General features: G+C 38.8%; 1 protein-coding gene across 3 annotated transcripts in view; it reads left to right on the top strand.

Annotated features, from left to right (window-relative positions):
• LOC131573054 (transducin-like enhancer protein 4) overlaps positions 1 to 18,123 on the top strand; it is a 97,843-nt gene that overhangs the window by 26,785 nt on the left and 52,935 nt on the right. For all 3 annotated transcript variants that reach the window (XM_058826633.1, XM_058826634.1, XM_058826632.1), the window contains exons 5-6: positions 4,102 to 4,164; positions 12,161 to 12,235. In XM_058826633.1, the coding sequence (XP_058682616.1) occupies positions 4,102 to 4,164; positions 12,161 to 12,235 (138 nt within the window). The remainder of the gene's footprint in view (positions 1 to 4,101; positions 4,165 to 12,160; positions 12,236 to 18,123) is intronic.

Here is an 18,123-nt window from a genome sequence, read left to right as displayed (position 1 = left end):
ATGAAATTCAAGTATGCTGTTTGCTTTCCTTCCCCCTTATCCCCCGCCCCTTGTGTTTTGCTTTTTAGGTTGCCCTCTTACTCATTTATTTATTTATTTTATTTCCAGAGCTGGAAAATACTACTTTGATGAATCTGTTCTTCACCCTAAAGCTGTCTGTCTGTTATTCATCAGAAAGCAGGTCGCAGTTCAGTGAGCAGAAGAAAAGATTTTAATAGAAGCTGTGCCAAGGGCTGTAATGCATCATTTTAGGGCCCTAATTACATTACAATGACAAATATCAATGGTGACAACAGCAATAACCTACATCCTTTAATGGCTATGCTGGAAAAGGAGTTTGGGCACTGCGCCATCAGATTAGACTTGGTTTCAAAACATAAACCATTAGAAGTGTGTGTGTCCGTAGCATTGCTGGCTGATAACTGAAGCCCAGTGGAAGGGCCTGTCAATAAATGAAGCCTCTCTAAAGCCTGGTCCTGTGGGATAAAAGAAGTAAAATTAGATGACTGTGGGAGCAGCCATATTTCCGAGGCAACTTTGACTTTCCATATGAGGAACTGGATGCCTGGTTTTATGAAATCATACTTTTTCCTTCTCCTGGCAGTTAGACTGATCATGAAAACCCATTGACCTGGTGCCTAATAGGCAAAAAAAAAAAGCATTCCTAAATTGTTGTTCAAATCTAGGGTTTTAAAAATGTATGTGAGTAGAAATGTGGAGTTGGGCTTTACCTTGTCAGAGTTTGCATTTTAGGCAAAGAAGAATGAGTTTCCAGGCTTCCTCCAGGGGAACTAGGGAAAGGTCTATTGAGATGCTAGTCTGTGCCATCAGTACCTACACCTTCAAGCTTCAGGGCAGCATCTCAAGGAATTCACTCAACTGCCTTCTGGCAGCTAACTCCTTTCTCTTGTGTTTTGTGGAAGACAAGCCTGTTGCTGTGGCATTATCTCCTGCAGTAAATTGTTGAAACAGTTGCAGTATTGAGATGGAGTGTACTTCATATTTACCGTGTGAAAATGTCTGGTGTGAGACTTTTCTTGGTACAGAACATGTACCTTCTTATGATTTGTGCATGTACATAGTGTTTTCCTTCATGCCTTCAGACTGCATGTGGTCTCCAAAGGTAGGCAGTCCATGTCTCAGTCATGCTGTGTCTCTGCAGTCTGCTGCTGCTCAGCTCAGCTGTTTCCTCGCTGCCTGAGGTTGGGGCATGACAAAAGGTAACTGTATGCACAGCCACGCAACTGGGGATGCTCTTTGTTAGGGAAAGTGAGGACTGTTTTAATAAGGAAAAAATGCAAACACTTTGGCATAGCAAAGGCTTTTTGGCTTTGTTGTGACTGGCCTAGTAGAGAAATGCTGCTGAAGAATGTTTCAGCTTTAGTTGAAGTTGTATTAGCTCTTTTTCTTTTCCATAGGCCGAGCTGGGTAGTATCTCCATCAGCTCACTTCCCTGCATACAGTATGAAAGGACTCGCTCTGCACTCCAGTGGGATTGATATGAAGAGATTTATTGCAGTTGTGTAACTGTGCATATTCAGCCGCCTGTTTTCACTTACAGCTTTTTGAAAACTCTTGTTTTTTTAGTTGAATGTTTCCCAGGTTCAGAATCTTCCAGAGGTGAATTTTTATATACATACCGAGCAAATATATTTCAGCCACATTTTGGCCAGAAGAGCAGTAGAAGAGAGACATACTTCTGTTGGGGAGGGGGGAGAGAAGTGATCAAAAGAAAGACATCATAACTGAAATAACTTGAAGTATCTATGGTTGAGTACCTTACTTGAGAAGAAATGCCTCAAAGTGAATTGAATAAAATTATTTTTGTTGACTAATCTGTATCCTAGCTGAACAGTAATTTACGGGTTTGATTGCGAAGCCAGTGAAGTTTTACAGCCTGTGTTACCCAGGAGGTCAGAAAAGACAATTGTAACAGTCCCTTCTGGCCTTAAAAATCTATGAATCTGCAAGCTTTTTAAAATCAGACACTGAGCTTCTGCATGGCACTTGGAGCTGGTTTTGTTCTCAGTTCCTTAGCAGTGCAGTAAAGGTATCCAGCTAATGTAGCTGAGGTAGAAGAGTGTTTTTCCAAAGGCACCCCCATGGAGCTGTGCAGGGCAAGGTTGTGACAGGCATTTTTAAAGATGAGGAGGAGTTGTTTTGCAGCAGAAGAAAGCATGATGTGTCTTTTTTTATTTTTTTTATGAAGGCACATATGTGTGTGCTAAATAGCAGGTCAGAGTGACTTCAGCTTATGCCAGGACAGGGGCACTTGGGAATTTTCTGCTCATGTGGAAAAGCCTCGAAGAATAGAATGTGTCGTTTTCTCTCTGGCTTTAGGGCACTCGGGAGATTTCTCCAAAAAATACAGCAGTGTGGCTGGAACCCAAAATTTGGAAATGACTAGATTAATGGTGCTTGAACCACTAAGAACAGGTATTTTCAGCTGTGCCTTGTATTACAGTCTACATTTCCTTAATCAAATACTGTTATTCAAGTAATGCTGTATTGGATTGTGCAGGCTTTCTGGCTGAAGCTTAGGTGCACACAGCTTGTCACTCCCTATGCTGCTTTGTGTAACAGTCAGTTAATAAATTTCCTTGTCAACTAGTGTGGTAAATGCTGTCTGTTTAAAGGAATATGTAAGTTTTGCCTTGTGGGATATCTATATTATAGGTGCATTTGAAATTTGTGAATAATTTAGATTTTTGCTGGACAGAACATAATATAAAGTATCCTATAAGGTACCTGTGCTGCTCAATAAATAGAAAAGATGTGGTAGACAAATACAAAAAATTATTAAAATGCATAAATTTAATGAGATGAGGACTTGCATAAACAGTGAAGACCAGTGGGGAGATACAAGGACAGTTTAACATAGAAATTGCTATATAAATAGCATATGGGAATCTAGATGGGTTTCAGAGAATGGAAGAAGTAGTATTCCAAAATAGCATGTATTAGCTCGTGTGTATCACACAGTATGCACAAGGGGGCAGAGTTAGTTTCACATGTGCTCTTACCTCTTGCAGTCCATGTCTGCTAGTTACATAGCTCTCTAACTGTAATATTCCTCAAACCCAGATTGAATATATTTAATACTTCTGACTTTTTACTGTTACTTGTGAGCCTTTCTGATCTATAGACTCTTTTCCAAGTGTTTGCCATTTAAAAGACAGCATAGCAAAAAGGCTGGAAGGTTTGCATTTAGAAGAAGGAATGCTAAATTGCATGTTAGTATGTCTTCATCACATGATTTGTGACTTTGCAAAAGGCAAAGCATTCTGTCCGATCATAAAATGAGGATCCTGGCTAGAATTTATTGTAAGAAAATGATGATTTATGGTAGAAAAGTCTGTGTGGCTTTGAATATTCTGCTTCTGGAGCTGTAATTCTTACATTATCCAAACAGATTTTCTCTGTCTCTGTTGAGATTTTTAGATTAAATACAGAGAATAATAATTGATCTCTGGTGTGAAAATAAAACATCAATTATTATTAATATGTGGTTACAGTGCCACATTAAAGTAACTACCACTAACTAGAATAGACAACAGTAGTGTGTTACGGGACTGCAGTATTCCTTTCCAAAATATATGGTAGAATGATTATCAGTAAGATTGTATATTACAGTGCTAATGTTTTCATGACATGCTATATACTACAATGCTAATGTTCTCATGATACTGTTACAAGTAAATGGTGTATTTGTTCCCTTTGCTTACAATGACATTGCTCTTATTTGAAATGATCCTTCCCTTTGCCTTGTAGGAGAGAGTTCAGTTTGATACACAGAATTTTGTTGATGTTTTTTGTTACATCTCCTGAAGCTTCTGTTCTTTAAATTCCTGTTACTGTGTAATCAAAGTTAACTCTTTGTATCAGTTCTAAATAGTGGTTTTTAAGGAAAATATTTTATCCAGAAATTACTAGCTTCGTAATTACATTTGGATCTGTGATTTTGTTATTTTGAGAACATCTCTTGTCCAGAGGACAGCCAGAGTTGAAAAAAAACAAACAAATGTCTCTTTAGGGTTCATGGGTGACAGTTGCATTTGAGAATTTATGTAATTGAACTTCTTTTTTTTTTGTGACTTGCAGGCAGAAATTGTCAAGAGGCTGAATGCTATATGTGCACAAGTCATTCCCTTCCTGTCCCAAGAGGTAGGTAGTCATTTGTACTGCTTCTGATATAAACGATTGCATCATTGTATCTATTACGAAAGTGGGAGTTTGTGTTGAGACTGTTTCCTTATGAAACTCTTGGCACTTGTAGCTGACTTTCCATTGTGCTGTTATCACTTTATCATCATTATCTTCTTCAAGTCTATTATAATATCATTTAGATATATTTATGAGATGGAATGTGTTGTAATGTCAAAGCAGAATTTCAGTTTAAATATTTTTCTTTAATGTACAATATAGTTTTTCTTGCAATTATGATTTTGTGGGTCTGAAACCAAAGACAGCTGGCAAAAATGCTAGAAAGGCATAATTTGTGCTACATCCTTGGCAATGAACATTAAAGTTCGGCAGAAACTTATGTTTTGGTACATGAATAATGATGTTCAACACAGCAGGCATAGAAACACAGTTTTTATGTTGGCTTTTTTCTCTCTGTATCCCTGATTACTTACTACCTTAAATCCTTTTATGTTTTTGTGTATTTGGGGAATATAAGCAGAAAATTGAAACTCACTGTGAGTTAATTTCTCTAAGCATTAATTTTCTCCAAATTATGATTTGCTAGTATTACTGTGAGTGCATTGTAGATAATTTAAGAGGCACTGGGATTTGGGGGAGTTGATGGGAGCTAATGCGGAAGCTTCCGAGCAGCTGGATTGTGTGAAGTAAATAGGAAGTGTGGTTCATGAAAGGAAACCTTGGGTGCATAATGGCTTCCCTTGTCCACCCCTCTGAAGGAAAGGGACTGGAGACTGGGATCTGTTGGTGCGGGTTAATGTAAATCAGTTTAGCATGTGGTTTCATTTCAATGTAAAATGTAGCTGCAAAGACAAAACTTGGAAGGTGTGTTTTTGGGTATTGCGCCTGTACAACATCATGCCTGAGAACACAGTGTGAGTTTCTCCTGGCTTTTCAGTTGTTACATAAAATGCCAGTGCTTTTCAAGAGAGCTGCTTAGCCCGCTGCAAATGAGAGGCTGTGTGCTCCATGTTGCTGTTCAGCTAATGAGATTTGTGCAGGCCACGTATGTGTGTATCTGTGTGTGTTTGAAACAGGAATAACGCCGTCAAAACTAGAACCTGACAGTGTTTGTGAGTGCCATTGTAGTCTCTGCTTATTAAGATGGATTTGTGGAAACTAAGAGATGTGTAATGTTCTTACTCCATTGCTGGAGGACCAGAATTTGAGTCCTGCACAGATCTAAAACAAGTAGCTGTTTTGTACTTTCACTGTTTCAGAGTCTCTATAGGTGTAGTTACATGGGGCTTTTGTTGTTGTTGTGCAGAAATATTTTACCATCAATAGACAGGGGGGAAGGATTGAGAGGGGAAGCATAAAAAAGCTTTTTATGTGTCTTGACAGTGCAACTGCCAGTGACTGTTTTTGTAATGGGTTTAGGAAAATCTTGATGATTGACCTCTTCTAGTAAGAATACATGTTTAAGTCAGTTTATATTGACATACAACAATGTGTCAAAAGATAACTAAGCTTCAAATTTGAGTATACTGATAGTCTTGGTTCCTCTCTAATTTGTGTCTTTAAAAAGTTAATGTCTTAATGGAAGTCTATTTATTTCATCATCCAGATTAATAGAGAATTGAATTGCAGCATGCTCTTGCTGTTTATGCATTTTACATACAGTCTAATTGTGGAATAGTGGCTGAAAAATGTGATCAGGCTTCTTTATATTGTGCCTGAGGGAAAAATGAACAAAATACAGTGGTTGCATGCACTGATGGCAACATTATTGCCTCATAATAGCGCCAGGTTAACTTGTCTTATTGCTTGTTAACTTCGTAAGGAATCAATGGCTTGTGATAACTCACTTAGAAGTAAGAAATTGTGGGCAAAATCACTAGAGATCTTGTAAAAAGGATGCATTTATAATACATCACCCCACTGTGTACTACTGTCTGCTTTGTTTCTGGGGGCAATCCAGTAAAGTATTCAGTACATTCTCCAGGCCTCAGTCAGTTTTATTGTGCTGTACATCATCTAAGTATATATTTAAAACAATGTTTCTAACCTGCCTAAACACACAGTCAACTTGTACCTTGTTTTTACATTTATTCCAGTTTAGGCAGACTGTAAAAAACAGCACCAAGAAATAAATACAAACTTCCCATTTTTGCAGGAAAGAGTGATTCTGTGGTCAAAAATGTCCGATGGACCTCAGGGGCAATTTGTATTCGATTTCTGCTGTGCTTTTGGACTTCTCGTGTTGCAACAGTCATTTTCCACCTCTATGTGATGTTGTGAGATACCAGTGTGCTCGGAGTAGTTCCTGTTGCATAAGACGAAAGGGGTGCCTGCAAGGGGTGTAGGTTGTGATCATTCAGTTAATTTAGTTTTGATCTGTTGCAGTTGGTAGATAGTTCAATGTTGCCATGCTTGAATGATCTAGCTGGTACAGTGTAATTAATTTTGTGTCTTTAGCCATAGATAGTGTCTCTGCTAATTGACACTTCTCAGCTGGATTTACCAGCTTCAGCAGAGTATGACACTTACGCAGCCCCGTGGCTTTCAAGTTGGGGCTAGTTCCTGTCTGCTCAAGGTGGTATGTGTGGCTGGTTGCAACCTTTGGCTATTGCTGTGGGCTAAGTGCTGAATGTCTTCAAGTGCTGGATAGTGGTATTTCTTCAGTGTATCCGGAGATACATACCACAGTTACCTTATTTTGAGTAAATACTGTCTGTGTTTATATTCATGAAACACATGCAAGCTGGCTAATGTACAGCAAATGCTGTAAGTTATGGTAACTTGGAGCCCATCACTACTTGCAGAAGCTGCTTGGGAAGCCCATATTGATCCCTGTCAACTTACGTGCCTCAATGTAAGCATTTTGTAAGATTGAAGGAGGCTGTAATAAACCTTTTTGGAGGGATCACTATCTCTTTCAAATGCCAGTGAACTAGCTAATAACAAGCTAGATGGTTTGTTTTTTAACAGGCATCTTCAGTTCCCTGTGCACATCAAGGTGGTCAGATGTAGTTAGTAGTATAATAAAATGCCAAGCACTGGCATGCATACATGTAAACAAACAAAGGAAATTCTGCTTGGCGTCTTCTCTTTTCAAACCTTTTGATATCACTTGATGGTTTTTCCTTTTAAGAGATTGATGTGGGCTATAATATGCTTACTCTTCTTTGTACATGCTTTCCCTAGAGGTGTTTCTAAAGTCTGGTAAATTTACATGAAGAGATGATCCATTATGTAGAAACAGAGCAGGAGTTCTTATATCCTGATCAAGAGGAACTAGCTTTTGGTCTGAGATTTGAGGTTGAGAAGACAGAATGGTTTACCTCCATCTTAGACTTGACCCAGACTAGAGCTAAACAGTAAATACAAGGGAGCTCTGAGAGATCTGTAATCCTTCTGCCAAGGAATGCATCTCATTAGCAATTTATGCATATATTGCTAATAATGCTCTTACATTTTTCTTCAGTAGTTATTATATCTTGTCTGAGTTATGGTGCCTGGAAGCAGTGACCCAGCTTGTCCCTTCTAGCTTTTGCAGTGTGTGCTGTACTCCATGGTAAATGTGTATTTGCTTTCCAATACTCACTAACATTTTTGGTAGGGCCTTGTCTCATTGTGCTGTCTCTAGATAGGGTTTCCAAGAAGGACGGTGCTGCAGTTCTTAAGCAAGACATGTATTTCTTCTAAACATGTAATAACAAAATAGTACATGTAAGGAATAGCAGAGGTTGCTGATTCTTCAAAGCAAATTTTTCAGTGAGTTTTGCTTTGGATATTGGTGGTGATCCTGAAGTCAGGCTGTAATTAGGGGTTTTAACACCAGTATAATTGTGTTTGTGCCTGTGGGAATTTTGGCTGCTCGCTTGCTGTCAGCACAGCTCCCCTGTCATTGGGAGTTGTGGAGAGCTCTGACATGGTATGAAAAGCCCGGGAATTTTCCACCATGTTGCAGTGCTTGTACATAAGCCAGGGCTAGGTGACAACTGTGTGGTGAGACAATGTGATGGTGAAAAAGCCTGTATTCTTCTTGTGGTCTCTGTAGCTGTTGCTACCCACTGTGAGACTTAAAAGAAGTGATTTTCCAACACGAGGCAAGTACAGACACACCACTCATTATGGAATGCAAAAAGGGGTGAGGAAACAGGAGAAGTTAGAAAGGAGAAACAGTACTAGTCTGCATGACAGGTGGGGCAGGGTATTGAGCTCATTGCCGTGGCACGTTAAATGCAGTGCAAAATACTGTTTTCCCATAACTGAAAAAACCCCAGATCTGTCATTTGCTTGTGTGCACAGAGGAAAGCTAGCATTAAATGTGTGTGAAAGTTGCACCCCTGTGTCTATATTTGGTTGGGGATAAAGTAACCCATTTTTGTTGTTGCTGTTTTTACTTGGCTGTAAATTGCTACATGATCTCTTGGGGGGCAGGTGGATGTGTACTGCTTGGTTTTAACATAATGCTGCTGGTTGCTGTTGTGCTGGCCCAGGAGGGTGTTCAGGCTCATGGCAGGTGTTGGAACCATCCGTCCTTGGGTGACAGTTCAGCTGGTTGCCATCCTGCTCAGCTGGTCCCTGGGCTCCCCGCCTCTCACCTTGGTTTTGGGTTGCAGCGGGTGCCTGGAGTCATCTGGGTTCCTTCTCTCCATGCAGAGATCCCCACCTGTTCCTAGAGCCATGGCTGGTAACATGGAGCCCCCAGCCCACCCCATTTTCAGAAGGACTGTGAGCAGACAGCTCTTCAAACCCTGCATGAACTTTCCTGTGCCTTTTTTCACTTAAGTGTGTGGCTTTTGTCTGTAACTTGAAGTAGCACCAGGGTCACTTGAGGCATGCCTGTCATGGGCTTTTTTGGGAGCTGAGGAGGTGCCTTCTCAGTTGTTGCAATGAGCTGGAAGTGGTGGAAAGGCTAATTACAGACCACCTCTTTTGAGTCTTTTGCATACAAAGCCACTGAAGATCAAATCAATGTTAAAGCAGCTGCCACTACGAGAGTTTGTCTCTACTGTACCTAATAAAAGTTCAATGTTACTAGGCCCTTGGGTTTTCTCCTCTCTGTGAAGTCCTGATCTCAAACCTGTTAGAATCAATGAAGGATGGATTTTGTGGCTGCTCTGGCAGAAATCTGAAAGTGGAGTTTTGGTAATCCATCCCTTGTCCTTCTTTTCCTCTGACCTAAAAATGAAATAACATTTTCCCCAAATTCTTCTGAGAGCTATTCTTTATGTGTTTGCAGTAAAGGAACAGAAAACACTCTAGCTCTTGTGCAGTTGACTTATTTTCCAAATCTTGGATGCAAATTGAAGTAATTTTTACCATAGTTTTGATAGGTTTAGGCCAGCTTTCGTAGATGCCTTAGAAGTTTTTTCTTCTCCTGGGAACAGGATTTAAGCAAATTGATGTTGGAGTAGAATACTCATGTATACAAGAGCTTTCTTTACCTCAGTGCAAAAAGCATTGCCTGTGAAATGGTATGAAAGAGAAGATGACTAAAAACTTCTCAGTAAATGCTTTTATTTAAAAATGTAAATATTTTAAAAACTTTGCTTTGTTCTTCGGGGTTTTTTTAATGACTTGATGAAAAATTTGTAATGTGAATGACTTCTACCAGAAAATAATGGTGTAATTTTTATAATCATGCTGTTGACATATAGAGTCATGGGTCACCAGGCTTTCAGCTATATAATTGGTGAAAGCTCTACCTTTCCTTAACAAGTGATAACCTGGAGCTGATAACATGTTATCAGGAACTTTGTGCTCGAATGTCATGATTGCCTTTTTTTTCTGGTGTCTGTGGTAGGAATACACTGTATTTTAAATTTTAAAAAATTTTTTCTTGAATACCAAGAACACGTTTGCAGATGTTCAGCCTGTATTTTAGTCTTAACACTGTCTTCTTAAAAGTGGCACATTGGTTTATATTGGCACTATAGTTTTACAAAGCTCTGAATGGAACTTCTGTGATTCTATTTACGGCTACAAAGTAGCAGTATTCTAGGTGGTCTTCAGTAATTTCCTTCATGTAATTTTTTGCTCAAAAACAAACAAGCATATTCTTCCTTCTAAATTACAGCCTTCATTAGCTGCATTTATCTGTTTTTCTTAGTTGGGATCAGAATTTCTTAGTGTCATTGGTTAGGAATGGAACTCCCCAGTTTAGTGTTCCCACTAAAAAGAAAACCATGCAGACACTTCCCCCACCACCTTCCTCCGTGAGAGAAAAAAAGTCAGAGATTATGGGTTGAGATAAGAACAAATTACTGGAAACAGCAGTGAGATAAAGTAGACAGTAACAGCAAGAATGCTAATAACAAAAATATGCAGAGAGAGGTTGATGTATAAACAAAATTGTTCACCAAGCCCAGGACCAAAAAACAATGAAAGACAGACCCTCTAGCTGCCATGCTTTCCTGGACCAAAAGCCATGTCTTCTGGAAGCCTAAGAGTCCCTCATATTTGCCTGGAAGCAATGAGATGGGGTGGTACAGAACAGTCCAGACATACCCAAACCTTATGGCTGCTGTGTAAAATTAACTCTGTACAGGCCAAAACCAGGACATACAGTTATGGATGGATTTTTAGGTTTGTTTTTCCTTGCCCTGAGAACTTTCATGCAAGAGGGCTTGTAAGTGAAAATGCCATTTTTGTTTGTGTGTTTCACTGAGAATTGTGAAATTGGAACCTGCCAAGCCCCTGAAGTAGCAGCAGCCTTTTTTACACCCCCTCCCTTTTAAGCACCTCCTGCAGTGGGGCTGAGAGACCTCCCTGGGGAGTCTTGATGCTCTTCACCTAACTCCTTTGCTGGAGGTGGTCTTGAGGGTTTAGTCTCTCATTTTATTTTATGCAACTTCTTGCTTCTGCTAAGGGTGCACAAGAGGAGTTGCTGAACAAGATGGTCTGTACCGTGGCTCCATTCTGCCCGTATACACAGCCATGGGAGGGTGAACTTGAATCTTTAAAGGGACCTTCTCAACCTTTCCCTTCAACTTCATGCCAAAAAAACATCTGGATGTTGGTTTTGATGCAAAGCTGATGTTTCATTGTTACACTTTTTGCACCTCTCCAGACAGTCAGGACCTCCCTCCTTTTTCTGTTCAACCTGTGTTTGTAAATCAACGATGTCTTACTCTCAGTGCAGATCACACAACCTACTTGCAGTTCTCCATGACCCCTCCTTGCACTTATTTATTCTGTGTCATCCTGGTTCTGTGAGGCTGCCTGTGAACATTAATTTGCCACTGGTAGAGGTCTGAGCAGGCACGGATCTGGTTGCAAGATGAGAACCTTATTTCGTTTGCAGTTGAAATTTTCAAATAAATACCAATCAGCTTTCAGCATACAGCATTTTGAATTTACTGCAGGAATACAGTATCACTCAAACTGATAATACAACCACTGAAGCTTGTAAACTGTGTTGTTAATTAGACCATGTGTTTTTGATGGACTTTTTAAAGCTATTAAAATTTACATGTTCGGGATTGAAATAATTAGTTCTATTTCACATGTTTGACAGATTTGTGAATTCCATTTTAAATTTTTTTCTTTTGGTTGAGCTGCTTTGAAATGTACCTGTGTATTCTTCAGTGATGTGATTGCCATGTGCTTGTTTAAAATATATGCCTTTCCTTTGAGAATACTGGGTGGGGTTTTTTCATAAAGTTTCCATGGCTGTAAGGAAAGGGGCTCACATTTGAAGATGGCATTTAAATTCACAAGCACACTGATGAACAAAAGGATGACAGCTTCCTATTTAGCCAGGTTGTGAAACAGCTGTTTGGGAAGTAAAGGTGTAATTCCCAGCATGTAATGGCATAAAAATAAAAATCTTCCCTTTGCCTATATATTTTTGCTTATCAACACACAATGTAACTGTCTATTAGAGAATAGTTACTTCAGATCCTGCATGTCTTAGAAAAGCAAATAAAAACAGTAGAAGTAAGAATCTGTGCTTAATACTTTAGAAAACAAGTAATTTTATTCTGTTTCTGATCTTCATTTATAGCACCAGCAACAAGTGGTGCAGGCTGTGGAGCGTGCCAAACAAGTGACCATGGCAGAGCTGAACGCAATCATTGGGGTATGTGGTCTTTCCATTTTAGCTCTGAAAGTGTTTGTAAATAGCTTTTCCTTTTCTTTCTTTCTTGCATGAACTAATTTCCATCAGCTGGGCAAAAGGTGTGGGCAATGGTGAAGTTCAGTAGCTTGATCTTCATAAAAGCTGGTTACTACCTGAAGACTTCTGCTTGCACTGTGCCAAGAAGACTAATGGAGTAATTAATGTCTCTGTTGTATCTATTCCCCAAAGCAGGCTCAGTATTTGGGGTTTTTTTTGGTTTTTTTTTTTTGTTGTTGTTGTTGTTATTCTATTTAAGTAACATTGTTTCCTTTGCATACCACCTGCCAGTCTGATTCTGCAGCTGTGGTAACAGGTACCCTTGGTATGATAGACTTTTTTTGCCCATCCCTGCTGCCCATATCTTTTTCTACATTTTGGTTCAAGATTCTGAATATTAACCACACCTTTTATTTTTACATTTAAAAATAGCTGTTACTTTAAAAAACAAACCCACCCACCGAACCAACCAACCAAAACATGCCCACCAAAACCAAAATACCCACACATACCAACAAAAGAAACCAAAATCAACAGCAGAAAAACTCATCAGCACTGTGCCTATACGTGTCCTGTTCTTAGTCATCTATAAATATAAGTGTGCAGAGCCCCTTTTGTAAAACCTTTACTGACAGTGATATTAGCCCAGTACAGAGATTTTATAGGTGTGGGCAGCCACAGTTTTTGTATTTTATAAATACGAAATGAAGAGACAGGCATAACAATGAAAGCCCTGGCTGTTCATACTACATAAAATAAAGGTGAGAAGTCATAATTTAATAACACATTATTCTCTTGTATAATTATGCAGCTGAAGCAAGCAGTTGTTTTAGTTATTCTAATGAAGACACTATAACTGTGTTTCGTATCTTCTGCGTCCTCCCAAATGCTTTTTCTTTTGTGTATAGATTATACATAAAAGTATTTTTCTTTTTTATTCAGTGTATCAAACACACTTTGAAATGCTAATTATTCCATTTACTTTCATTAAAATTCAAATTGCTGAATGAAGATGTGGATAAGGGTCGCCGAATAATCAATCTGAAGTGAAGATATTGCTTCAATTATGCCTCTGTCTTTTAACAAGGAAATCAGGACTTTCTGATCATTGCTGACAGTAGTTTTGAACAGCGGTCTGATTGGAGCTTGTTTTTAATAGGCTGTTTCTAACTCTATTTTGTATACCTCTGACCACAAGAAAGCACTGGTAGTCAATTAGAAATAATAAATGGAAAAGAGTAACCCTTATTTCCTCTGAAGTGCCTGTTAGAAAGAAGGGGGTGAATCAGAGCGCATCGTGTAGAATCATGAATAACATTTGTTGTATGTCTTTTACGCTCCAGTGGGAGAGTGGGAAATGAATAATTTCCCAATTAGTTTTCATTACCTAAGCAAAAATATTGCCTTTTATTAACATTCTTTGCATAAAGTAAGTGGCTAAAGGTTGGCTTCTTTGTTAAAGCTTTTATACATGAGTGCTGCATGTGCATTTGTAGTGTGTGTGCGTGCACATGTGGTTTTGTGTGTATGTGCACGCACATATACTTCACAGTCCACCTGTGCACGGTTTTGCCATTCACCTTTGTTTGAATTACAGAGAATGCTAAAAAGAATTTTATTTCTAGTAAAGGAAGCAAGTGTAAAGTGTGTGATGTTACAGATACTGGCAATCTCACTAGTTACTTAAATTTATCCTGCTTTCATGAACAACTAAACTACACTAAAGAGATAAGACACTTGTCTGGGAGCCTGGCAGTGATTCTGTTGGTCTTCTCCCCACCAGACAGAAGTAATTTTTCTTTTGTCTTCCTGTCTAAGTTTGCCTTTTCATGTCAACTGAAATCCTGTTGTCTCAAACTTCTCAGAACTATCAGACTTCGGGTTTGTGCATTAAAGTTGGCCAGTCCTTGGCTCCCTCACAAGCCTGATTTTTTGCTCTATTGCCTTTTTTCACTCAGCTGTTTTAAGCTGACGTAGGAAATACTGTGTGTTCCTCTTTAATTTTAGAAAAACAGGAGTAATACGGACTGGAATTGAATACTCATTAGGTTTAAAGAGAAGTGATCTCATGCAGTCTTTTGGAGATTAATTTTTTTAAAAATGGAATAAACAGGAATGCAAATTATCTAATAAGCTTAAGATCATGTTGCAAGAATCCCACAACAGTGTTATGTCTGCACTTAGAGAGATTTAAAGTTTGAAAATGTAGCATGGGGCTAGAAAAGACTTGTCATATTTTGTAAAGTGAATACCAGTAAAAATAAAGCAAAGAACATAATTGGAAATCATGTCTTTCTTATGTATCTGATTATGTTGTCTTAGGTTGTTTTTCTGTTTAGTAAGTCTGACAGGGTTTGTGTTCTTTTAACCCTGTGGTATTTTCAAAAAACTTCCAATGATTGTTTAACCCATTGAACTGTGCATCAGATAAAAACAGAAGCAGTATTTGAGTTTTTGAAATAAAATTGTAGCTTAAGTCTCTGTTTTGCGGGCATCCTGTTCTGTTCACCTCACTCATGCTAAACTCCCTTGGTTCAAACAGAGCAACTCTGGCTTTGAGTTAAAAGTGCATGCTACCAGAATGGAGTGTGGCACAAGAAAGGAATTGAAGGTGCACAGATCATATCTCTCTTTGTGTTTCACATGTACGTATTTTTGTATGAATGTGCTCTGATTTAATGGAATCTGATGAAGCACCTTTTAACTTTGCAATATTATTCTATCTTCATTGGTAAATGAACCAAATCACTGATCCGTGCAGTTTAAATGCAAAATACTGAAGTGAGCCCGGAACCCAGAGAGACTGCCTGTTCTCCTGACAATAAACTAGTTATGTTTAATGGAATGAAACACTGTTATAATGACTTGTTTCACAGGTCATGTTCAGTTTAAAACTGTTGATGGGCTCAAACAAGTTAAATATCATCTATCATCTTCTGGAGAGATGCAGTAAGAAAAACTAAACCAAAACTGGGTTTATCATAAGGATGTTGCAGGAGGACTGTAAATCTGCAGGCATCCAGAGTCTACCTCTGGTGTTTGCCATGGGCAGTGTGGTGCAGCATTCTTCCTAAAGGCAGTCTGTAGTGCACATCCAGAGCTTCTTTCCAGGCTGGGTGTTCCAGGATGAGCAGCATGATATAGCCAGTTGATCTTGTCATGTGTCATGCTGCTGTGTTTTTAGATTAGATAGAATCTGCAAGAATGCACTGTTGGAACGGCACACAAATCGTAGCCTTAAATCAGTAATATGATCTAATTAGGAATGATGTTTTCATTTCCTGAATTAATAAATTGATTTGTCTAAGTTTCTTAAAATATTGGGGTTTGTTTTCTTTAATGCATTATGCTATACAATTGGAACATGCTGTGTGAGTATGGTTACATTTTAATAAGGGAACCAGGGAATTTACTTGTAACTTTTTAAGAATTTTATCTGTTTAAAATAGTTTTTCAACTGCAGTTGCGTAGTAAGGCAGGAATGAAGGCTTGTGTGCCTGCTTATCACATGGAGAGAGATAAATGTACCAAAAACTTAAGAACAGGTATGTGATGGTGTTCAAAGAAAATGCAGTTTAGCACAAGAAATGCTGAACCTCAATTTTTAGCAGTGACATTTTAATGATAGGAAGTCTGCAAAATTATTTGCCATCAATTGTGAAGGCAATAACAAGCCTTGGTGGTTTTTCACACCCTCTGTGTTAAGTGCTTTCAGAATGACAGCGTAAACTGTGTTGGAGAACTCCAAGGAAGTAAAACTGATTAAAATGTTCATGCTTGAATGGTGCTGATGGAATAGTTCATTTGGACTTTCTCTACCTCCTGCAGCTCAAGCTGAAATATTAAAATTCAGTGAATTTAAATCTCTCTCCCCTCAGCTCAGGAAAAAAACATTACATTTTAATAGGTTTTAAACTCATAATTCATTGGTTTGGAGCAGCACTATTAAATCTATTTAAATATTATGTGTATTACTAGGGAAATTATTGAAATAATTCCTTTTCTTTACCATTCTATGCATCTGAGTGAAAAAAGAATGGCTTTGATTTAATTTTTAAGCATTTTGTTTTATTATGCCACTTTTATTATTTTCTTAAAAAATAAGCAAATGGCAGTTACTGGAAGAGAGGACTCCTTCTGTCTTGTCACATATAATTACTGTGTTAAAATGTTTCTTCTTAAATGCCCTGTTTGTCACAATTTCTACCCTGTGTTTGAGGCCAGTGTGCTTGTTTGACCCATCTCAAAAGGTCTGTAATTTCTGTTTGCTTTCAAGAGAATGATTGTTTTACAGCTGTGGAGAACAACAGCTGTTTACCAAATAGCACGGAAGCCTTTGAAAGCAGTGTGGTGCAGATGAGTACACACAACTTGAAATGAGGAGTTGGCCTCAGTGCCTGCCATCACGGCCGTGGTGCCTTGTCCAGGGTTGCAGATGGCAAATGCTGCTTAATCAGATGGTGGCTTGTTTCTGGCTCATGTGAGTGCGGGTGCTGTGAGGCAGAGTGAGGGTTTTCTGCTTGAACCAGAACACACAGTTTGTATGGAAAAGTTGTTCCTGCCCAGGAGTGTGCATGCAGAAATGGTGGTGTCAGGGAGGATGGGCGAGGGCAGTTAGAACAAGTGTTTCTTAGCTTGGGAACAACAGTCCTTTGTTTCTCCAGCCCTTCTGTATTGCTCATTCAAGGTGTGTTAAGCAGTGGTTGATGCTTAAATTCTATAGAACAAGCTGGTGGTCTGCTGTATGTTGTACACAGGTTGTTAAAGTGGGACAGCAGAGGTTGAATTAATAGCTATGTACTTTGAGTTATGTTTATTTGCGTACCCTAAAGAAATATTGAAATTCATTGCTCCTCATTTAATTACTCTTGTTTGCTGATTTTTTATTGGGTGGTGATATGGTCCTGCAAATATTTTGGTCCTGCCTGGTGCCTGAAATTGATTTGTAGAAGGCTTTTGGGTGAGCACTTTTGGTTTTGAATTATTCACCTGAACCTTGTTTTTTGGTTGCAAAGAGGTGTTTTTGAGGCATTTGTCATCTTGTTCCCTTATTCCCGTGTGCCAGCCCCAGAGAGAGCCTTGAAGATGAGGCCTATTTTAAATAAATCTCTTCCGTACGCAGCATCTTCATTTAGAGAAACTGAAAATTATCTTTTTAGGGATTTTTGAGGGAATTAATTGGAATGTAAATAATGTCCAGGTTCAGTATTTCTGAGCATGGATTTTAAATACTTGCTACACTTTGAGTGGTCTGGCACTGTCTTCTGCTTTTTGTCCTATTTTCAGTAGCTCTGGTAGCTACTTGAATTTATATTGGTCTATCACTATATGAGCAGTCAGTAGTGTTGCAGTGTGAAGTGCTGACCACTTACAGCATCTCACTGCCAATATGCTGGTGCCAGAGGCCTTTGCTTGTTATGCTTAAGTAAGTGCATATGACATGAGTGTTGTGCCTCACACACTCGTTCTTATCAGATAGAAGAGCTGGCTTTGGCCTCCCATGTTTCTCAAGGTTTTACAAACCCTGGTATCCAAGCTATGTGACCACTGTATGTTCTTTGTGTTTTAAATTAGGGTTAATCAGTGCAGATAATAAGAGTCCTGTGGAGAATTTTTGTGATATTCTGTAGCATGAACATATGCAATATTTTATTTATGACTTACATTTGTATGGTTTCACTCTGCACACTGTAGAAAGAAGACAATACTGTTGCCAGTGGGGTCTGTGCTCCAGTAAGTGGGAGCTTTTGTCAACCAAATACAGATGTGCTGTGTTCCATCTTGGTCTGTTACATGCTGTGTATTGTCTTTGGTGATAGCCTTATACCAGTTCTCTGGAAAAAAAAGAAAAA

The sequence above is a fragment of the Poecile atricapillus genome, chromosome Z (genome assembly GCF_030490865.1).
Source record: "Poecile atricapillus isolate bPoeAtr1 chromosome Z, bPoeAtr1.hap1, whole genome shotgun sequence".
Taxonomy (NCBI): domain Eukaryota; kingdom Metazoa; phylum Chordata; class Aves; order Passeriformes; family Paridae; genus Poecile; species Poecile atricapillus.
Note: the sequence above shows the minus strand (reverse complement) of the source record. Positions and strands in the feature narration are given on the sequence as shown.